We start from the raw sequence: 20,774 nt of genomic DNA on the forward strand, positions 1-20,774 counted from the left end.
AATCAAGGGCAAGGATAGATTGTGTGCATAGTTGTGGGTTGTATATATGTGCAGCTGGAGGACGTTCTGTGCAGACGAAACCCGAACGTATGGTAACTGTAAAGAAGCTGGCCCTCCAAGTATGGGGAGAGGCGATCCCATACCATCGTCCCCATAACCTCGCCCCCACACGAGGTCAGTGGTATGGGCCCCAGGTTGTCCATCACGGCCTTCCCTCACAGCCTTCCCGGTCCTATCCCAGAGCCGTACCCCGGCACGTTTTAGCTGAGGCCGCCCTAAGGCCATGCAACTCAAAAGGCGTCTCGAGTTATTAGGCTTACCAGAGTATGTGTACTCGGGCCCAGTCGGGTCCTCCATATGACAGAGATATCTGTCGCACAGAGTCTCCGCAAATTGCGCCGTCTTACCTCGGTACCCGTGCATGAGCCCACTGGAGATGCGTTTGCCTCTCGTTTGAGAAGGGTCGATGAGACTACGAAAGAGATGCTATGTCCCCTTCGAGCTCATCTAAGAGCTGCGGCGTCGCAGCATGCTATCCAATTTGAATCAGAGAGCTGGGCAGCATGCGCTGCAGCCTGCTAGATCTACGAGTCGGGCTATGCGGGCATGTAGTTTGAGATTGTCTCCTGCTTTTTCCGCCATTTATAAAGTTAAGCTGGGCATGCCTCCCACAAATGCAGGTGAGTGTCCACTGCAGGGATTTCTTTGGTGGGCTGTAGTGTATTGACGCGTGATTTCTGAATGTTGTGTATATGTGGTTAGGTGGTTAGCCCACTCTGCGTAGCCGCCAGAAAAAAGCATGAGAGGAAGAGCGTGATTTCGGAGTTTGCGCCAATCGGTCAGCTTGGCCTGACCCCATTTTTGCGCGCTGCCTTTGGCACGAGTGTAACCCGGAGAAGGCAGTGATCGCTATCTAGAGAATCGCCCAAGTTCTCCCAGGCAGCATCTCTAGCATTTTTAACGAGAGAAAGGTCGGACCCGTGTCACGGGTTACCGAGTTCTCCGATAGGGTAGGATACGCCGCGGGTCCGTGAGCAACTTGAGGTTAAGTTTGGTGACGCGAGCTTTGGTTGGCGCCGAAGTTATAAGTAATCAGGCCAACCTGCCCACCACTGCACTCTCCCTCAGTTTGGAGGGGGAGGAGCAACAATCTTCTCCATCCCGCGTGCGAAAGATGAGATTCGACTGTGGGCCACGCCTAATTAGCCGTGGACCGCAGGCTTGAGGCGTACACAAGTTCCTTAACAAACCCTTTAATTGGGCAAGGAATAACAACAAGCCCAACAAAGTAGCGTACGCGTGACATTAAGAGAAGGCGGAAGATGACCCAAGATATGGCTTGAGGTTTTTTTCTTTGCTTACATAGAAGGTCTGAGGAAGAAAGCCCGGCTGGAAGCTTTTTAGCAAGGAAACTTACCATGCTATTGTCTTTGTGACCAGGTGCATTCATCACTTACTGAATGCGAAGGAGTTCCGCTTCATGCTCACACGCAAAATGACGAGTGACTGTTTGGCTTCTTGCGCCAAAGTTCCGGTACCAACGACATCCTTGATGTGAAACGCACAATATCCGGACTTCAAAAAATGCAAAAGACTGGCATCATTGCTGTCTCCGACCATAGCAACGTTCAGAGTTCGACATCATGCATTCGTCGCAAGGCAGCTGCTTTGAACTCAACAGAGCCCCACCATGCCTGCCACTGGTAACAAGTTTCTCAAGGCAGTGAACGACTTAAAGAATCACTGCACAACATCGACACTGCGCATAACAGACCCGGACGAAGCCAGTGTCGCTACGGTTGGAGATTTAATTGTGAGTGAAAACACTGCTTGCTCGAACTGCCTTGCACTACTGCAGGGTCAGAAAGGCACCACACCTCTCCTTGGCCTTAGTGCCCACCAAGATCGAGGCTTGCTCTTTTGCCCAAGCCAGGAGCTTGCAAAACTGCTGATTGGTCTTCGGAAGCTTGTAAACGACATGTTTCCCCAAAGAAAATTTCACAAAGCCTCTGGAGGTTTGCTCCGAAAGAAATGCGGCAGCGGTCATGAAACTCAATGTTCTCAGCTGCGGCAACCCAGACAGTGACCACCCCTCCCATGCTACAGGCACCACGAACTCCAGGCTTCCAGACGTCAGGCCCAAGTTCGTTACCTTTGCAGACAGTACTGCAACGATACGACAGTGGTATATGTGTACATGGCCTCCTACCCACTACCTTGGAAATACGCTTCCGGGGCGGTCGATCCTTGTCTCTGTACCTTGCTCCATCCTTTGAGGCACCTGACCCAGCTGCGGCGGAGGGTTATTACCACGGCACGCACCATCAAAGCAAAAGACAAACCAATGCCGCTCCCACATCATCACCGACTTGCAGGTTGGCGTCAGGCTTTCACCAACGGCAGTGTCCCCAAACTTGCCCTCCGCAATTTTGGCACCACACTCCACCAAGATCCTGTCACCATCTGGGCCCCCACACAGGAACTAGAAGGCAACATCAAGGTTGACACCCTTGCTAGTGATTACACCAACCGAGCAGGGGCTCACAGCTCAGACATGCACCCCCATTCGACCCACTACTCTAAGCGTCTTGAGACCGCACAGAATTAATCGATGCATCTAACCCCTCCTCACAAACATTTTTGTTCGCCAGATGCCTACACGCTCTGCCGGATCCACACTCACAGTTTCCCAAACCTCTACCATCTACACCACCTCCACCTAAAACTATATATGAATGCATGCCCATAGTGCAGCCCCACCCCTACCTCTGCCTATACCACATGTATACGCGCCCATGAAACACGCCATCTAAAGCCGCCCAATGCGTCCTTGGGGCAGTAGGAGGTGCCTCGATTGATGCAGCTTATGAGCGCATGATTCAAAATGGCGGACATGTCACCATCTTGGAAAGGAAGCTGGAACGAGACATCCTAGGAGGTGCGGCTGACCAGTGTCACCTAGGAAAAACAAGAGGCGCTCATCTCCACAGCATCAGCCAGAGCCATTGGTACCTTGGACCGGACTCCAGCTGCTTTGCTTCAACCACCTTCTTCCATCTCAGAAAATGTTTATTCCTTCCTTAGAATTCCCATGTTGAAAAAAAACTGACTGTCCGTCCGAGACATGAAGCCTTGGTTGGCAGGTGGCAAAGTGGAGAAAAATCGTCCTCTCCAGCTATCGGAGGTGAGGGAGAGGGAAGACAAAGAGATGGTGGGAGGCGACAGCTGGCGGAGAGAGGAGGGGGGGTACGGGGTGTCACATTGTGATTGATGGATTGGATCAGGAGGGTGGAGCGGGATACAGTGTTGCCCGCAGTAATTGTACTGGATCACACCACCTGCTTGCACGGTCCGAACCCGTCTGCTGCAGTAGCTGCTCCGTCTGTGGGTACACTAACGATAAAGCATGGTCTGCTGCAGCAATCACACTGATCATCTATATATTTATTAAATACATGGACCGTACGTGCAGCTTCGCACCTGGTAACGTCAGAGAGCTCCAGCTCATGTTAGGCCATGACAATGCAAGAAGAAAATGCGCTACTGCGACAGTTAAGCAACAAGTTTACTTCACTTTTCTTTGGCATGGTGTCTGTTGGAGTTAAAGACAACATCCTTGAAATGTGCCATATACATTGTTGCATCCCTGCCAGCCTTTATTTGAGTTGGAAGGGACGTAGAGTGAGGTGAAAGCTGTGGCAACATTAAACACCAGGTCCATGAGCTTCAGGACTGCAGACCGAGTGACAACTGCATGTGTAAGGCCTTGCACATGTAGTATGCAGCTGAATTACTGGCTGCTGCCAAGTTGTTATGCCTTCAACTCTTGTGTACAGTCTGCAAAAGTCTGCAACAAAGCACAATGAATCCAAAAATGACTCACATTAATTTGCTATTAGCTTGCGCAGCAAGAGCTGAAGAGTTTCAACACATAAAATGCCACCAGTAGAGTCCTGCTGGTTCTAATAATTGGTGCACATTTTTAGCGTGAAAGCACAATCCAGAGATTCAGCACCTTTCAGAATCGTATCTTGTATGTGCACCTTGGAGCATAGAAAAAAAAAAGCAGAAAAAAAATCGCAACATCCACGACTGGCAGTTCAACCCGCGGTGGCACGAACAGATCAGCTTCAAAGGCCCCTGCGTGAGACCACGAGGAGGCTATCTGTTTCTTCGCCGAACACACCTCGTGTTAAACTGCAGCACTCTCTCTCGTGCTCCGCACTGCAAAGCATCGTCCAACTTCCATCAGCAGCGCACTTCCTTTTATCAAAACCAGCGCCATGTTTAGACTCCACTGATTTTGAGGAAAGAAGGTCAGTGACACGTCAATCACGCTTTGAAGTATGTGGCAGCGGTGTCCACCTGCAAAAATCCGTGGTTTCACACAATATTTTCTGCTTAACAATATTAAACCGCCAGTCATTTTTGCACACTAACACTTGCTTTCAAGACCACACATCTGGGGTGATTAAGCCGCGTTAAAAATGTTCACAATCTTGTTTCATTGACTGCCAGAAGGCTAGCTGTTACTGCTGCCAACTTTTAGCATTACAGTTGCACAACCTATATAGCAGTCTGAGAAGTGGAGGTGGCTCACAAAGGACGGCCTCGCTAAATGATTTTTTGTCGTCAAAACTGACTTGGCAATAACAAGCATGCACCACAAAACTAACCAGCTGTGAAGTGATGAAAACACTAGCTATATTCTGTCTAGTGTGCTGTAATTAAAAGGGCTTAAGAGAAGTCAGCTGATCAAAGATAGCCAAGCAATCAAGATGGTCGTTCTGGGCTCTGAAAAACATTTCTTATGGTCATCACATTCTCAGTAAAGTGATGTCAAGCAAGGCATATCACAGTGCGCTCATGCTTGAAGTATATCCGAGTTTTCCACACACTGTGCATACAAACCAGCATTACCATGTCGCACGGCACTACCCCAGGTTCGGTGCATGGTAGGAAAGGAATTCCGAACGGTGCCATCAATAAGCTTTTTAACTGAAGGATATCCCACCAGAAAGCTGCGGTATGGCAATCAAGAAAGATGTGTCCGATAGCAGTTTCTTGTGGCCTATTTCGTGGTCAGTGGCAGCTGTGCGTACTGCTCCAGCCAGTGGCGCAGCTGGGGTTCCACGTGCTCAACCCAGAAGATGTTTGAACGGATCCGCTCCAGGGCTTGGTCCAGGGCCAGCCGACCCGACTGTAGCTCCACCTGGCCAAAGAACTGCTTCACCTGCAGGCACACACACCAGGGCAGGGCCTGTGTCACTGCTGAAGTACCTCGATGCCAGTCACTGAGAAGCAAGCCTGCCCCCAATTAATGTTAGGAGCATCCCTTTCGAAACGGGGTGGTGCTGGGTGCCACCATGCTTGGCACTTTTTTCTTTATATTTTTGTCTAAGAAATCTGTCAGACTTAAGGGGGGACACCGGTCTTGAAAAGAAAATTTTATTAATTTAGTCATAGTTTTGAAATTTTCAGGGCACATGTATTTTTGTGCGCTGATTATAGTCATGTCATTTAATTTCATGTAAAACAGTTCCTTGAGCACTTATGCACTTTTTATGCAAGTATTTTGCGGAGAGTTTTGAAGAAAATTTGCTGCGGGAAACTCGCTGAAATGTATGCCATTGGGTTCTCTTGATACCAAGGAATGCAATAAGGGTAAAATTATCATCCTGGCTGTCATAGAACTTGAGTAATAGGGTACTGAAGCTGCCACTTCAGAAACAGGAATACACACTTTTATTCTCATTTCTGAAGCGACAACTTCAAAACCTATAACTTAAGTTTTATGATAGGCAGGAAGACAATTTCACCTTTATTGTATTCCTTGGTGTCAAGAGAACCCAATGGCATACATTTCAGCGAGTTTCCCGCAGCAAATTTTCTTCAAAACTCTCCGCAAAATACTTGCATAAAAAGTGCATAAGTGCTCAAGGAATTGTTTTACATGAAATGAAATGACATATCTAGAATCGGCACACAAAAATACATATTCCCTGAAGATTTCGTAACTGTTACTTCCAGTGTCCCCCCTTAAAGGTACTATCCTGAGCAAAACATCATCTTTGAGTCGTTCAGCATCGCTAAGATCACACACTTACAAGTCAATTCTTTATCAGCGGGTGTTGATGGCAGTAACGCTAAAATCGCCACAAACACCAAAAACCTTTGTAGTATCATGTTATTTCTCATTTTCAGTAGTCGCTTTCTTTTTTCTATCTAGCACACATCTGGCTGATTGGAAATGTCATTCTAGTGTTCAAGAAACATAGCTAATCTCCACCACTTAACTATATGCCAATTTTATTAACCAGCGTTCATCGGCTGAAACATGTTCCATCGGTTCAAACTTGTTCAAGATGTTTAACGCAGGCAAAACAGAAAGGTAAAGAACTGCAGAGACAACTTGTTGAGTAGATCTTGAAGTATCGAGAGAATGTTTTCTGAAGCTAGGTGTCTGTCTTCAGAAAGAGCAGTGGCAAAATATGCGACAAGAGCATCATACTGCTCAAGGAAATGGTCTACTGCCGCAAGTAAGGACTTGTTCAAGATGTTTAATGCAGACAAGACAAAGTAAAGAACTGAAAGAGTAACAGTGTACGCCAGCCACTCTTTGTCAAAGGCAGAAGCTATCCCATGACACAACAGGAGGGCCTTGCAACAGTGTGGGCTACGTCTAAATTTTGCATTCACTTGTACGGCAGGCATTTCAAAGTTGTGACTGCCAATCACGCACTAAGCTGGCTCGCCAACTTGGACCCGTCTGGCTGCCTCAAAGATAGATTCATATTACCATCATTAATCTCTTTTTTCACAAGAGGAGGCGCCTTCTAGAGAGCCTGAAACTTCGTCTGCTACACAGAAAGCTGGTTGAGAGCACATGCACGTGAATGCCACAGTGTCCCAAAATTTGGTGCACATTTCAAAAGCTGGCACAGCGCGCAAGCAACCTTGCCAGCATGCACCACAGAGAATTCTGGAACATCACAGAAAAGAACCCTAGAGAGCACGCAACCTTGTGCATGTTGCTACCCTCTCCACTTTGTTTGCTGGCACGGTGTGGTGTGAAAGGAATCATGTCCACGCACGCCGTCAATTATTCGAGAAGTTCGGAGAAAATATTACTCATTGCTGACAGACAGCGAGTAGCCTCGAGCGAGCTAAGTGATGCCCTTTCCACTCCGCTTGCGTGCCGGCGGGTCGGAAAGAAGAGACTCGAATTTTCTGGGAACCAGTCTCCACCGGCCTGACCAACACCGACATGCGCCCGGCACAAGGATGAGAGTGCAAATCTACAGTCAGTTAATACTGTGTGCATGTGAGCACATGCCCTGGCGCAAAGAAACGAAGAGACATGGCACGTGCCTATATATGAAGGACGCTCAGCGCTGTCAGTCAGCCCATGCCACTGTTTCAGGTTCGAAGAAGCGTGCCCGCACCACTTGCCTAGCCACAGACCAGCGAGGCAGCACATATGCCTGTCTTTAGGATGGCCCGTTGGATCCTCTGGTCGTCAGACTGTCACAGTGTGTGGTGAACAAATTTATTTTCGTTCACCTCTCTCTCGTGTGTTAGTGCACTTTAGGTGCAATATATCTCTCTTGTACTGTAGCCGCTTTCTAGTGCTACTTTGCGTGAGTTGCTTAGTAATCTTAATCTTTTTGCATGTGTTTGTATGACCGAGTGATTAGAAAATCCTCTATTATGTCTCTTTGCTGTACAAAGTTTATTTTGTTTGTGAACCTTTGGCTCCAACCCATTCTCTGGCTTGCGACTGGGGAAAGCTGGGCACCAAACGACACCCCCCACCCCAGTCACTTGGTAGCAGGTTTCTGGCTCTGGCTGAGCTTGCCACGCTAAGTCGAGGCATCTCCTTTAGGACTGAGACCCCTACCCCCACACACTCCAAAGGGTACGTGTCTGGGAGTGCATGCACAAGTGCACCAAGGTGACACGCAGGCACAACCCGTTTCCACGAGGTGGCAACCCAGGTAGCGCCAAAACATTATAAAATTTTACGTTTTGTTTTGGCTAAATTTTATTACAAAGTCCTTAATATCATTTTTCCTAGCATTTCTTAATTAAAGGGGACACGACATGGTCTACCAACAAACTGTGCTGTTACGTTGCAGCTACTAGCCACGACGTTATTCTGCGTACTTAAAAAAGGAGTAGGGTTCTACACAAGCACTTGAGCTATAAATTGTAATTTGAAGTTATCGGCTCTAAGCCCCTCCCACTGGTGGCGACGGCCAGCCTGACTGACGTCATAAAGCGCCATCGCCTGCTGTGAAACTGCCGGTTTGTGCGGAGCAGAGCGCACACCTACCTGAGCGTGGCCATGGCCCATTGTGGTGAAGTCGCCAAGACTGGGCAGAAGCTATACAGAAAAGCTATACTTCTTGATTGTGCCTCTGCCGTTAGGTCACCCTATCATCAATGCGGTATAAAACTACTTGGGTCCGTTCAAGAAAAAGAAATCAGATTTATTTATCGCCGTTATGACCACAATTTCTTGCCCTCAACACATGCCACCATCTTATTGCTTCCCTCTCTTGCTGACAGGCGCATGCATGACGAATTTGTCAATCAACTACAAAATCATATGTGATAGAGTTTTATTCTCTTTGCTTTCCTTTGCACACTTCTCGCTACTTGTGATCATTGTGTGTATGCGCCCACTCTCATAATGTCTTGTTCTGCGAGACAGCAGTGTATGTAAATAAATAAATAATAATAAACAAATCCCTCCAACAGCCCACCAAGCCTTAACAACAACGACTCATTCTCCTATGCTCATTATGCGCAGTCCAGGCGCGCTGTACCACTGTATGAAAAGCACCGATAAAAAATAAAAAAAGTGAAATACACCGCAAAATATGGGATTTCCCTGACATCCACTGCATAAAGATGTGTTCACAGCTTAAAACAAAGTGATTCCTTGTGTTGTTGAGAGTTTTTCATCATTTAGCAGCGTTGTCAGAGTCCGGTCCTGAGCTATGTATTATATTAGAGCATTTGAAGCCTTCATGCGAGGAATGCACGTGATTTTTGTTTTGCTATGCAGTGTTTTCTGTCCTTTAAAGTTACATACGGCGGTCGCACAGATGCTGCTGTGCAGAAGAGAAAAAAGCAAAAGGTTCTGCACATGTGCTCTTGTGCGTCATAGTGAACTGGTCCATTGAAACACAGGGGCTTTTCAAACATCAATTCATGATGCGCTCTCCTGTGCAGTAACATAGGCAAAGGGGATCACATTATGCACAAAGTTCTTGTTTGCCTGAGTGCATTATTTGCCGACAACTGTGTAATCTACCGCCTTATTACCAGCAGAACTGACTCTGACACCCTCCAAACTGATCTAACCCAAATCGAAACTTGGTGCAAGCATTGGCTAATGTCCCTTAATATTACTAAAACATGCATGATTTCTTTTCATCGCAGGCAATCCCATATTCCTTCAAAATATGTTCTTTTCGGTTCTGAAGTATCATCTGTTCTTTCCTGTAAGTATCTTGGCATCACCTTAACTCATACCCTAACATGGTCTTCGCATATCACGAACATCGCTAACGACGCTAACCGCACCCTTGGCTTCCTACGTCGAAATCTTCATTTTACTACCCCTTCTATCAAATTATTAGCTTATAAAACATTTGTCCGACCTAAACTAGAATTCGCATCAGCAGTATCGGATCCTCATCAATCTAACCTTTCTATAATCCTTGAAAAAGTTCAAAACCGCGCTATCCGTTTTATTTATTGCGACTACTCTTACTATACTAGCGTGTCCTCTTTAAAATCCAGAGCATCCTTGCCTAACCTTGAAACTAGAAGAAAAATATCTCGACTATGCCTATTCCACAAGTTCTATCATTCACCTTTAGGATCATCTATCATATCAACAGCTCATCGTCCTTCTAGCCGCAACAACCACATCAAGGCCATATACCCACCCGCTGCAAGAACTACATCTCATTTCCGTTCTTTTTTTGTCATATCATCTCGGGACTGGAACGATCTGCCGCCGGAAGCCATACTCATCGTCAACTGCATCGACTTCAAGAAAACGATTGAGGCCATCCTTATGTAATCAGTAATCTTTATGTATCCTGTAATCTTTATGTATCCTGATCTTTATGTACTCTGTAATCTTTATATTATATAAACTGCATGTAATCCACCCATCCCTCATGTAATGCCCCACAACCGGGGCCTTTGAGGTAATAAATAAATAAATAAATAAATAGTGAGCTTGCTGTGTCTTGCGATGTGTAGATAGATTTACCTTCTCAGCTCCGCAAAATACGGCGAAAATGCCTTTGCTGTATTGCAGCATGCATGAATAAGATGGCTCATTTAGCTGGACGTCAAGCAAATTAAAATGGTGCCCACACAACACAAAAAAGAAGCAAAGCGACAAGCTGCATCAGCGGCTCGGGTGCTCTTCATCTCTGAGAAGTGCATTCAAATGGACTGACTGACCCATTCCAACAAGGCTGTTCAAGTGAGTGGTGCTGAGTCGCTACTGGAACATTTCGATGCAAATATACCTGGTCGGGAGGTGAATTAAAGAGAAAAAAAGTGATACTCTAACCAAAGTCTCACGGGAGAATGGACTTTTTGGTGCCAACTCAGCATCTTCTTCAAGGCGTCGAGTTGTCGCCAGTTTTCCTATGAGACTTTGGTGGGAGCATCACAGTTTTTTTCTATCCTTGGTTCCTACTGTGGGAATGCTTTTGTGCTTCTTCGTAGTCATACTCTTCGTAGTCATACCTCTTGGTAGTCATACTCTGTGTGAAAGCTCGGCAGCAGGGCTGAGAGGATGCTGTCCAGGGAAAACGTGGTCTCCTTGAAGCTGCAGTGAAACGGAGGAAACGCTCTCGTGAGAGAGATGCCCCCCCCTGCAGTGCTGAGGAGGAGGCTGCTCACAGGCCATAGATGGCGTCCCAGTGGCTCTTGAGGAAGTGCCAGGTGAGCAGGTGGCCCGCACTGTTGGCAGCCACCACGCCAAGGACGGTGTGCGTGTCCTGGGCACGCACCTTGTCGGGATCCAGCGAGAACTGCAGGTACCTGCAGCACAGCCACACAGAGGGCCCCCCCTTCTAACCCCACTCTGCTAGGAACATTGGCACCCTCTCGAAAAAGATGTCTGCCCACTGCAGGGATGGTCCGAGTTGCAAAGCGCACACTCACTTTCATTTCCATCAGGAACAAGCTTTGGCAGCGCCTCTGCTGCCCTTCTTGCAACAAAGCTATACAGTTTTGTGCACCTTTATCATGAAGGCTTTTTAAAATTTGCTCACCTAAGCTGCTGCCGCAGCGCACACAGCTTGGCTACTACAGTGACTTTCGTCTTACATTAAGTTTGACAACAGTACTTACGTGATACATCCCCGCATGATATAAACCAGTAACACTCTGTGCCAAGGCTGAGGAACTGAAAGTTGTTAATGCCAGGTTTTTGCCGAAGGGCAGAGGTGGTGCCATCTGTTGTCTGCAGATGAAAAAGCCACAGTGCGGAAGGTGCCAAGCCAAGTGTTACAAGGTGAATAGGTTCTTTAACAGTGCCACCGCTGCCCTTCGGCGGCAGCGCTGGCAGCTTTCAGTTCGTTGACATCACCGCAGATGATTACAGGTTCGCATCATGCACAGCTGAAACAGGTCAGACTTTGTCAGACTTAATATGAGACAAAAGTTAGCGCAATACACGAGATCTGTGCGCAGTTTTCAGCATAAATGAGCCAGCGGTTGAGGCGGGAACATATTTTGAAGTCTTCACGACAAAGATGCACAATAGTGCACCTAAATGCAGTTTGCAAACTCTCCTGTGGCTGCCAACAACTAACGGGCCTGCTGTGCAGCAACTCGCGCTACGTTAGCTCTGCACAGTGAGCGAATGTTTCACAAAATCAAAGGTACACACCTGACGTGCACCAGTACACAAATGTGGAATACTCAAGCTCTGATACAATAGAACACCCACTGGAGTAGCTGCCAGCGGCTGATGGAGGCCCCCAGGGCCTGGAGCAGCAGGGCCTTCTCGGCTGGCACCTGGGATGAGAGGTAGCGCTGCCAGCAGTACTGCCACTCCCGCCGGCCGCCCCGCCGCACCCCTGCTCGGTACACCACATCCTTCAGGTTGGCACCCACCACCCTGCAGCAGCAGCAAAGGGTGGCGCGAAGAAGTAAGGCAGGGCCACCCTGTGCTTGTCACATGCCACAATCGCAGAGCAGATTCTCCACATAGGTTTTAAAGGTAGCCATATTGGAAGCACTGTTTGTAAGGTAGCCCTATTGGCACCACTGTTTGTTTATGCTCGAGGCTGCACGTTGTTGGGACTGGGGCATCCCACTGCTGCCACCACTGTTGGGACTGGGCCTCCGAGCCGAGAAACGGTCGAGGCGGCGGTGAGTCAAAGGACTTTTATGTACAGTATGTACAAGGGCTTTTACATGATACAAGGGCCAAGAGCACCATGGGCTAGCTCAAAGAAGAAGGGCGGCCCCGGCGGCGAGTGCAGCTCCGGCGTGATGGCTCTTCTGCTGCCCGTCTGCTGCGCGGGTTCAGCGCGGCTCCGTTTTTATAGCCGCCGGAGTCCGTTGCGGCAGCCAGCAGTTTGAATCCTCCAATCAGGTCATGGCACTGGCCACCGTTCAAATTAGACGAATGGTCGAGAGGCGCCCGGCCGTTGAAGGCTTGCAGTCTGGAACGGGCGACCGGCGAAGCGTCGTAGGAGTTCAAACCGACGGTGAGGAGGGGGAGGAGGAAGGGTCTGCGCCGGCGAGGCGGGATGATTCACACTGCAAGCCGCGACATGTCCGATGAGAGTCTGGGCTTGCTTTGCGCGATGGCGAGCGCACAACACTGGTTTCCAGAGAGGCCAGCGGAATGTGGGCGCCAGCACAACAACGTACACAGCTGAAACTAGGTTCATCTCGAACAATCCCAGCCACATGCAGCTGCTATTTGAGATTGTGGTAGTTGGAACACCTAGGCAAAGCGGTTTTATTTCTGATAAATACCCTTTATTACTGATGCCTTGTTGTCTGAGATTACTCGAATAGGACTGCATGAGAGATCCTGCGTGACCTCGAAAACCTAACAATCAAGCTTTTGGATTAGTAGTTGATGGTTCAGCATTCAAAGGCTTTTGTAAAAGCTATGAAAATGCCGATAACTAATTCATGTTGATCGAGGTGTTTTAATATGTATTCTTTCTGATCTAACAGCGCAAGCTCTGTAGAGCGATGCTTGCGAAAACCATACTGTGAGTCAGTTATTATGTGTGGTTTTGTCTCAACCTTAGCAAAGCGTCCGTGGATTAGTTTTTCAAGTGGTTTACAAAATACCGGTAGCACAGAGATGGGTCTATAGTTGCCGAGGTCATTTTTGTCACCTTTTTTATATGTGCCAGAGACACGCGCAATCTGCATTTATAGATAAGATCTGAACATTATAACATTTAGAATGTTAATGTTGTTTTATAGCTATGACATGAACATTAAAATAACACTGAATATATAACAGTGGCAAAACGTTTAGAGTTAATAGCTAACATTCCCATGCAATTAAGCAGACGAGGAAAGGGGAATGAGGGGCTCGTTATAAATATGAGAGAAGCCAACAGCCACAGAAACCAAGGGGTACAGGGGATTTTTAATTTATTTATTTATTTTGTGGTGTTGATCAATTTTTACTACTGCATAAGTCATCGCTTAAAGCTAATTGATTAGAAAAGCAGAAGAAAAAACAACTGCATAAGATAATGTTTGGCGTAATAAGAAAGTGGTGAGTACTCATTAGCTTCCACCCAAGTGCAGCCATGAGCTACAAAGGAAAGCTATACAGCTTCATCAGAAGCTTCCACATGGGTTGCTTTTGATGTCTTATCTCTAAAGTCCATTGTCAGCTTTAAGTTGAGCGCGGACAAAAGCAGTAGCGAATCTGTTCGACAACCACCAAGCGTACTTGTTGCTATCACGGTGCCAAGTTTTTCTCTTCCTTATGGGCGCAAATCAATCCCATAAAGAGTTTCTTTTGGAAGCCATTTCGCTGTCTTCCTGACTGCTATACTGTCATCACCACTGCGTGACAACATTCTCAGCTTTACAAAGCTGCCTGCATGTCAGAGTGGTGTGGCATTTGGCATGGAAAATGGGATGACAGACATTTACGAGTGCCTGAAATGACATTTTAGCACCAGCCAGCTGAACATACCACACTAGCGTCACATGGCTGTGATGGCAGGCATGGCTGAGATGCAGATAACAGACAAGAAAGCCGGCGCTGAGATAAAACTATTTATTTCGGCAAACTTGTGCCCACAAAAGAAAGTTGTTCAGCAGCGAGGAAGCCAAAACATGCACTCAGCAACTGTGGGGATCTGAATTCCCATTGCTCACGGGCACGCACAATTTAACAGGGACAGTGAACTTCCGAGGTGGGGCCCTTAAAACACATAAACATCCATCTCAAACACTGCAGAAACAGCTGCGTGTGATGACGACCATTAGGCTACAGGGTATCAGTAAAATCAAACTTAAATTTCTCCAAACATTTTACTCTAGATATGCGTGCTTAATCGAAAAAGATAGTAATTTCTTTCTACTAGAGCTTCACAAAGTTAGGTGCTACACTGCATGCTCACACACTTGCACACCAGGCTTGCAGTCAAGGAAAAATGGTAAACAAACACACACACTTGCATTTTACACAATTTTTAAGAATAGGCTTTTTGAGTTACAAGAGCGTTTTATTCAGCATAGCTTTGTCAGCTTTTTAACTATTACTGTTAAGCTCCTTAAATATATAGAGGCATATAGCCCGCCGTAAGTATTATCCATATAAGGTTTTAGAATTTCGAAAACATGTTTACCCTTGTCGCTGTGGCCCAACAAATTTTGCTACATCGCACTAAAATACATGCGTTTTTGAGAAGCTTGCAGGCAAAGCAACGTCTCTAATGCATGTAACTTGGCGAAATAAAAAAAATTGTTGGGCCACAATGCTGAGGGTAGCCACATTTTCAAAATTCTAAAAACTGATATGGATATTACTTAGGGTTAGCTATATGCCTCTCAATAATTGTCTCTCAAGCTATATGCCTCTCAATGGCTGCATGCCAGAGGCGATATAGAAGGAACCTGGAAAAACAAGTGCTTCACTGCAATACAGTATTTCTAGGGGTTGGACGTTTTGGCTCCTACTACGACCGCATAAGAGCCTCCTGTCTCCTGGCGATGTCATGCTCTGCCACCTGCCAAAGGTGGCTCACAGAGGAGCCAGCTGTAAGGTACCATGGTTGCCAGGTGGCAGAGCAACTTGTAGGAAGGATAAGGCCGAAATGTGGCTCACATATGAAGAGAAAATCGCAACTGGTCTAACGGTCTAACTGGTTTAAGGAACAATTTCCCAGTTGATTCCAGTTGGATACCAGTTGGATGCAACTGGAATTCAGCTGGGAGCCAACTGGAAACAACTGGAATCAACTGGGAAATTGTTCCTTAAACCACTTTGACCAGTTACGATTTTCGCCTGGGGGAGGTTCTGATGCAGACAGAGGAATACGCCACCTCATGGTGGTTGGAGTGGAAATGACAAACTTCTTAAGCTACTGCACTGTCACAGCTAATGGTGATCAGGCGCCCTCCTAGTGTTTTTTTTTTAACATTTGTTTTGAACACATTTATCAAAGCAACGTCAAAGAGTCAACTACATTACTGAAGGATAAAGTCACGCGAAAGCTAACCCTAATGACAAAACAGCCCAAGCTTCCTGTAGTCGTAATGCCACACTGGCTGGTGCTGGAGCAGTTCTGAAATTTGCTCTTGATTTACTGTGTGCGCTGAGGACTATCCTGCCCCTTTATTGCCCTTAGGCATTTGAAAGTTAATGAAATTCATTATTTAATTTTGCTGTAATGATCTTTTCTTCACTAAATCTCCCAGTTTTCTACATTTCTCAACTGAAGAGACCATCAGTGGTGAAATCCTGAAAGTTCATAATCATTACATTTATCCCATGTTTTCGATGCCTCGCTTCACAGGGTTATTAACCTGTCTTAGCAATATGTTTACAACTGCATTCATTACTCCTTATTCTTGGTTTGGTCCTGATTTTCCATTTACACTTTTTGACTAATTGTTTGTGCAGAAGTTGTTTGAGTATTGTTATTCTTCAACTTCATTTGTTCCACCATGGTGGCTCAGTGGTTATGGCGCTTAGCTGCTGACCCGAAAGACGCGGGTTCGATCCCAGCCGCGGCGGCTGAATTTCGATGAAGGCGAAATTCTAGAGGCCCGTATACCGGGCGATGTCAGTGCATGTTAAAGAACCCCAGGTGGTCAAAATTTCTGGAGCCCTTCACTACGGTGTCCTTCATAGCTTGAGTCGCTTTGGGATGTTAAACGCCATAAACCATAAGCCATCTATTTCATTTGTATTTCTGACTTTCTTATCCTCGAGCATTTTCTAATCTTTATTTAAATCCTGTGTTTACACAGTCCCGCCTCTTCACCCTCCACTCCTCTGTGGGGCCTGCGTACCAGGCCTGTGTTCTCCCCCCCCCCCCCCCCTCACCTCTCCTGGCCGTTCATCCAGAGACGGAAGAGGCGGCTGGCCTCCTGCAGCACCTGCTCGTCTTCCAGCTCGAAGGCAGCATTCAGGGCTTCAGCTCGCAGCTTCCTGCAGCAAGGGGGGGATGGGCAGAACATGTGCGCTTTCTACTGCTTGGGCAATACGAAGAAAAGTCACCCGTCTAGAACTGCTTCGTAATTACATGTCTGCAAATCTCAAGGCAGATCTTCCTGATTGTGTGAAACTGGCGAGCACTAGGAGAACATGACATGTACATGAGCAGTCATTAGCACCAATTTTCGCATGAACTAATGGGTTCAAGCACAGTTTTTTCCTGAATACTGTCGCAGAGTGGAATAGTCTTCCTTCGGGTCTACGCAAATCTAAGTATTTTGAGAAGGAGCTGGAGAATTTATTGTACGGCTCCTAGTGTCGTTGTTTGATGAGTCTGGATTTGTGTCCTGTTTATTGACTTGCGGTGTTGTAGCTGATGCTTTTATAGGTTTTTTTTTTAGTTGTATGCCCCTCCTGCTTGGGCCAACTTTGGCTTGCTGTATACTAAAATAAAATAAATAAGCTAAGAGGGACCCCGGGCATGAAGCAGACAGATCATCTTAAAGGAGCATACACTCCGAACCTTTACTCGCATGTTTTCTTTTTTTGTGATGATGTGCAAGGCCTTAGCTTACATGGGTCACCGTGTGGTACAGAAGAACCCCGCTACAGTAAACTCGGACATAGTAAAAACTCGGATCAGTGAGGTGAAATTGCAGTCCAATTCTGCCTTCCATTGACGACTGTAGATTTTTTTTTCATTCATAGTAAACAATTTTTTTACAAGAAACACCTGTAGTAAAGGGCATCCGGCCGCAGCGACATACTTCCCGCAGAATGATGACATCGCGGTACGCGCGAGGTCGAGGATCGCGAGGCCAATGTTCAAAAACAGTAAAGCGGCGTTTTTTTTTTTTTTTTAAGATGGCTTCACCATCTAGCTCAGGAGCGCAAGAAGAAGCTAACTTTTCAAAAATCTTGGGGCCGTGAGGCAAAGCGCGCGGCGCGCACGAAAAAACAACAAAAAAAAAAGTAAAGCTGGCTGTGATTGAAGATAGAAGGTGGTACAGTTCACTGATAAAGTCAAGCTAGTAAAAGTGCAGCGATGAGCAAAGAAGGGAAGAAAAGGCCAAATGCTTGCAGCATGGCAGCGGTGAGACTCTGCATGGGCGGTTTTGCAGCACTTGACTATGTCTGGAAATTAAATATGCCTGTCTGGTTAGGTTTGATGACTTATAATAAACTCTGACACGCTTCCAACCAAGAAATTTTTTAATTTAAAACACGACGTTGTGAAGCCGGCTTGGCTCCTTCTTAAAGGGTGACTAGGGGCAGTAGCTATAGGGTATTTAAGTATGCATGGAGGGAAGTGGGATGGCTCCCCTCCTGTTGCCTCTTAAATGACACTGAGCCTGCAAGAGGTGACACCGTGTTTGTGCAAAGCTTTGGTTTTTACATGGAATCAAACTGGCATTATATTCGTAGTTACGTTGTATTCATTCAAAAGTAGTACTTCCACAAAAAGTAAACAAAATCGAAAACGTGGTAACATAAAGTGTGACAACTGAAAATAAATAATGACATAAACAGTCAATAAGAGCAGGATGGGCGGAAAGTATTTTTGAGTGTTTCTTTATAAGCCAACGCTTTGTATGTATGCAGTAGGTAGCCAGACAGCAAGAGATAGCTGTTGCATAGCGGCAAGGGTAAGTCATTGTTATGGCGCTCGGTTACTGACCTGAAAGACGCAGGTTCGACCCCGGCCACGGCGGTCCAATTTCGATGGAGGCGAAATTCTCGAGACCCGTGTATTGTGCGATGTCAGTGCACGTTAAAGAACCCCTGGAGGTCAAAATTCCTGGAGCCCTTCACTACGGCGTTCCTCATAGCCTGAGTCGCTTTGGGACGTTAAACCCCTCGCGATCCTCACCTTGTCTGCATGGCGCAAGGATTCCAATCACCTACGACAACCTACTTCGAAGAGGTCCGAAGTACAGCTTAGCACCCCCATTCGCTAGCCATGAGCTGATAGACATAGTACGGCACATCGCAGACAAACACCTTCACAAGAGAGGACTAGGTGCATTTCAGAGGGCGCTGACTGCCTTCTTCGGGCACAGCTAGACAAAAACGGAAAAGAAAAGAACAATAATGTATTGCTTCCCATCGTCAATTACTTCCAGGCTGAAGGCTTAACTATTGCCTTACCATGGGGAAAGTGACCACTTTCTGAAGGTTTCAATACATTTTTTTCTGTAAAAACTATTGCATTCAATATTTATTGCAATACCCAAAAACAGAGCTGAGAAAAGGTGCTTTCTATTCATATAAGTTTAAAAAACAAATTGCGTGTAGCAGCAAGAAATTTTATTTGCTAAAAACGAGATTTTAGGAACAAAACTTGTAAAGACACGCTTGTATTTAGAAAGAAAAAAATATTTAAAATTTTCTGAAATATGCAAAATGTGTGTTACTCCTTTGGCCACTCTGTGCAAAAAAAAATTAATTTCTATCTTGAATCATCTTCACTGCCTTGCAACACCTTCAGGCTCGTTGTCGCACAGGACATCGATTAAATCACTCGCAGACGAAACGGAGTCCTGAGATTGGCTATGTTTTAAAGTGCGTGGCATGCATGTGGAGGCTGCCAAGTGACTTTGATGGTACCGCACCTTCAGAGTGCGTTCAAGAAATGCCATTTTGCAGGGGGAAACAAACTATATCGAAAACAAAACTTCAGTTCTCCGGCTACAAGCCATATGCGCATCATGGCTGCAAGCAACGCAGAAGGCTGCAAAGTCAAGCGGCGAAGGCATCACCAGAGGGCAACATGGCGGGCAATAAGCGCAGGTCCACATCTTCATTTCTTCGCAGCACGTTAGAAAGTGCCCCCTTGCGGGACAAAAGAAAACGACATCGGAAACAAAACTTTGGTTCCTGGCCTACAAACTACATCTGCAGCGTGGTCATTAGCAACGCAGAAGGTTCTGAAATCGGGGCACGAAATGATTGTTAACGGGCTAACGATGCTCAATGGGTGCGGTAGGGAAAGAGTTAATGTTACTGCAGTCTGACAAGCAAAGGAGCTTTGTCGTTTTGCTAAATGATGCCTTTAATGAAGAAGCGTTGGCTGCTGCAAAGAAGACCTTCACCAAATCCAAGACAAGGCCAACAAGAGCAAAAGCAGGGATTGCGAGCCTTCTCCGCCAGTTGAACTTCAAGAATCTTGAAAGAAGCAGTCAGTGCATGTAAAGGCAACAAGCTCAGTGTGTTCTTTAAAGCCAAAACACACAAAGCTGGCTTCCCCTGAGGACTATCATTATGGAGCACGGAACGTGGAAAAAGGTCGTCAGAGAATTTTTAAAGAGCAAACTTTCCAGTCTTGAACCATGTGACCCATTCGCAGTAAAAAGTTCTCCGGATCTGACTTCTTCACTGCAGCAAGGTACCCTAGAAACAATTTCAGGCAGCTCTGTTGACATCGAGAAGCTTTACTGCTCGGTGCCCCATGGTGAACTATTTCAGGTGGTGCGGGACCTCATCGAAGAATCCAGTGCGGTTCCAAAACATATGTGGATGGGGCTTTTTTTGGAACTTCTCAAGGCCTACCTTTCTGCGACAATGATTGACTTGAATGGTGACATGTATGTGCAGAAGAAAGGACTTTGCATAGGTTGTAGTGTAGCGCCAATTTTAACCCACATCTACCTGGCCTGTTTTGACAACATGCTAAAAGGAAGATTGGACAAGAACCATGTAACAAAGGTTTTCAGGTATGTTAATGGCTTTTTGGTATTTTTAAATGTTTCACCGAATGAAAATCTACAGGTTGTAGCTGATAACATTTTGGCTGGTTTTAGGTCATGCCAAGGAAATGTTCACAACACTTTTTGCCGCTTTGCTAGAACGGCCCACTAGATTGATCAATGACACAACGGGAGGCCAGCGGTTGCTGAGCAGTTTTGTGCACAAGCTGTACGAAGTGCATTCTCTGCACTGCACCGTCTCATCAGACACTACAGCAGAGAAACTTCTGCTCTGAACTCACTTCGAAATTCGAAGCTTTGCTGCGCCTTTTGCCGCTTTGCTAGAACGCTCACCTAGACTGAACAATGACACAACGGGAAGCCGGCAG

The 20,774-nt window shown here is 46.4% G+C and overlaps 1 protein-coding gene across 2 annotated transcripts in view; it reads right to left on the reverse strand.

The window, feature by feature from the left end:
* Window positions 1-804: 804 nt before the first annotated feature.
* LOC149338339 (glutamyl aminopeptidase-like) overlaps window positions 805-20,774 on the reverse strand; it is a 62,329-nt gene continuing 42,359 nt past the window's right edge. Inside the window, exons 10-15 of one of the 2 annotated variants that reach the window (XR_016283436.1) lie at window positions 16,589-16,693; window positions 11,993-12,163; window positions 10,939-11,079; window positions 10,783-10,864; window positions 5,015-5,233; window positions 805-3,847 (exon numbers count right to left, since the gene is read on the reverse strand). Coding sequence is in view for 1 of the 2 variants with exons in the window: in XM_089547616.1 (XP_089403742.1) it covers window positions 5,072-5,233; window positions 10,783-10,864; window positions 10,939-11,079; window positions 11,993-12,163; window positions 16,589-16,693 (661 nt within the window). In the remaining variant the exon portion in view is untranslated. Of the gene's footprint in view, window positions 3,848-4,977; window positions 5,234-10,782; window positions 10,865-10,938; window positions 11,080-11,992; window positions 12,164-16,588; window positions 16,694-20,774 lie in introns of those variants that run through there. The other variant, XM_089547616.1, reaches the window with a different exon arrangement.

Source organism: Amblyomma mixtum, chromosome 6 (genome assembly GCF_055824585.1).
Source record: "Amblyomma mixtum isolate Tamu chromosome 6, ASM5582458v1, whole genome shotgun sequence".
Lineage (NCBI taxonomy): Eukaryota > Metazoa > Arthropoda > Arachnida > Ixodida > Ixodidae > Amblyomma > Amblyomma mixtum.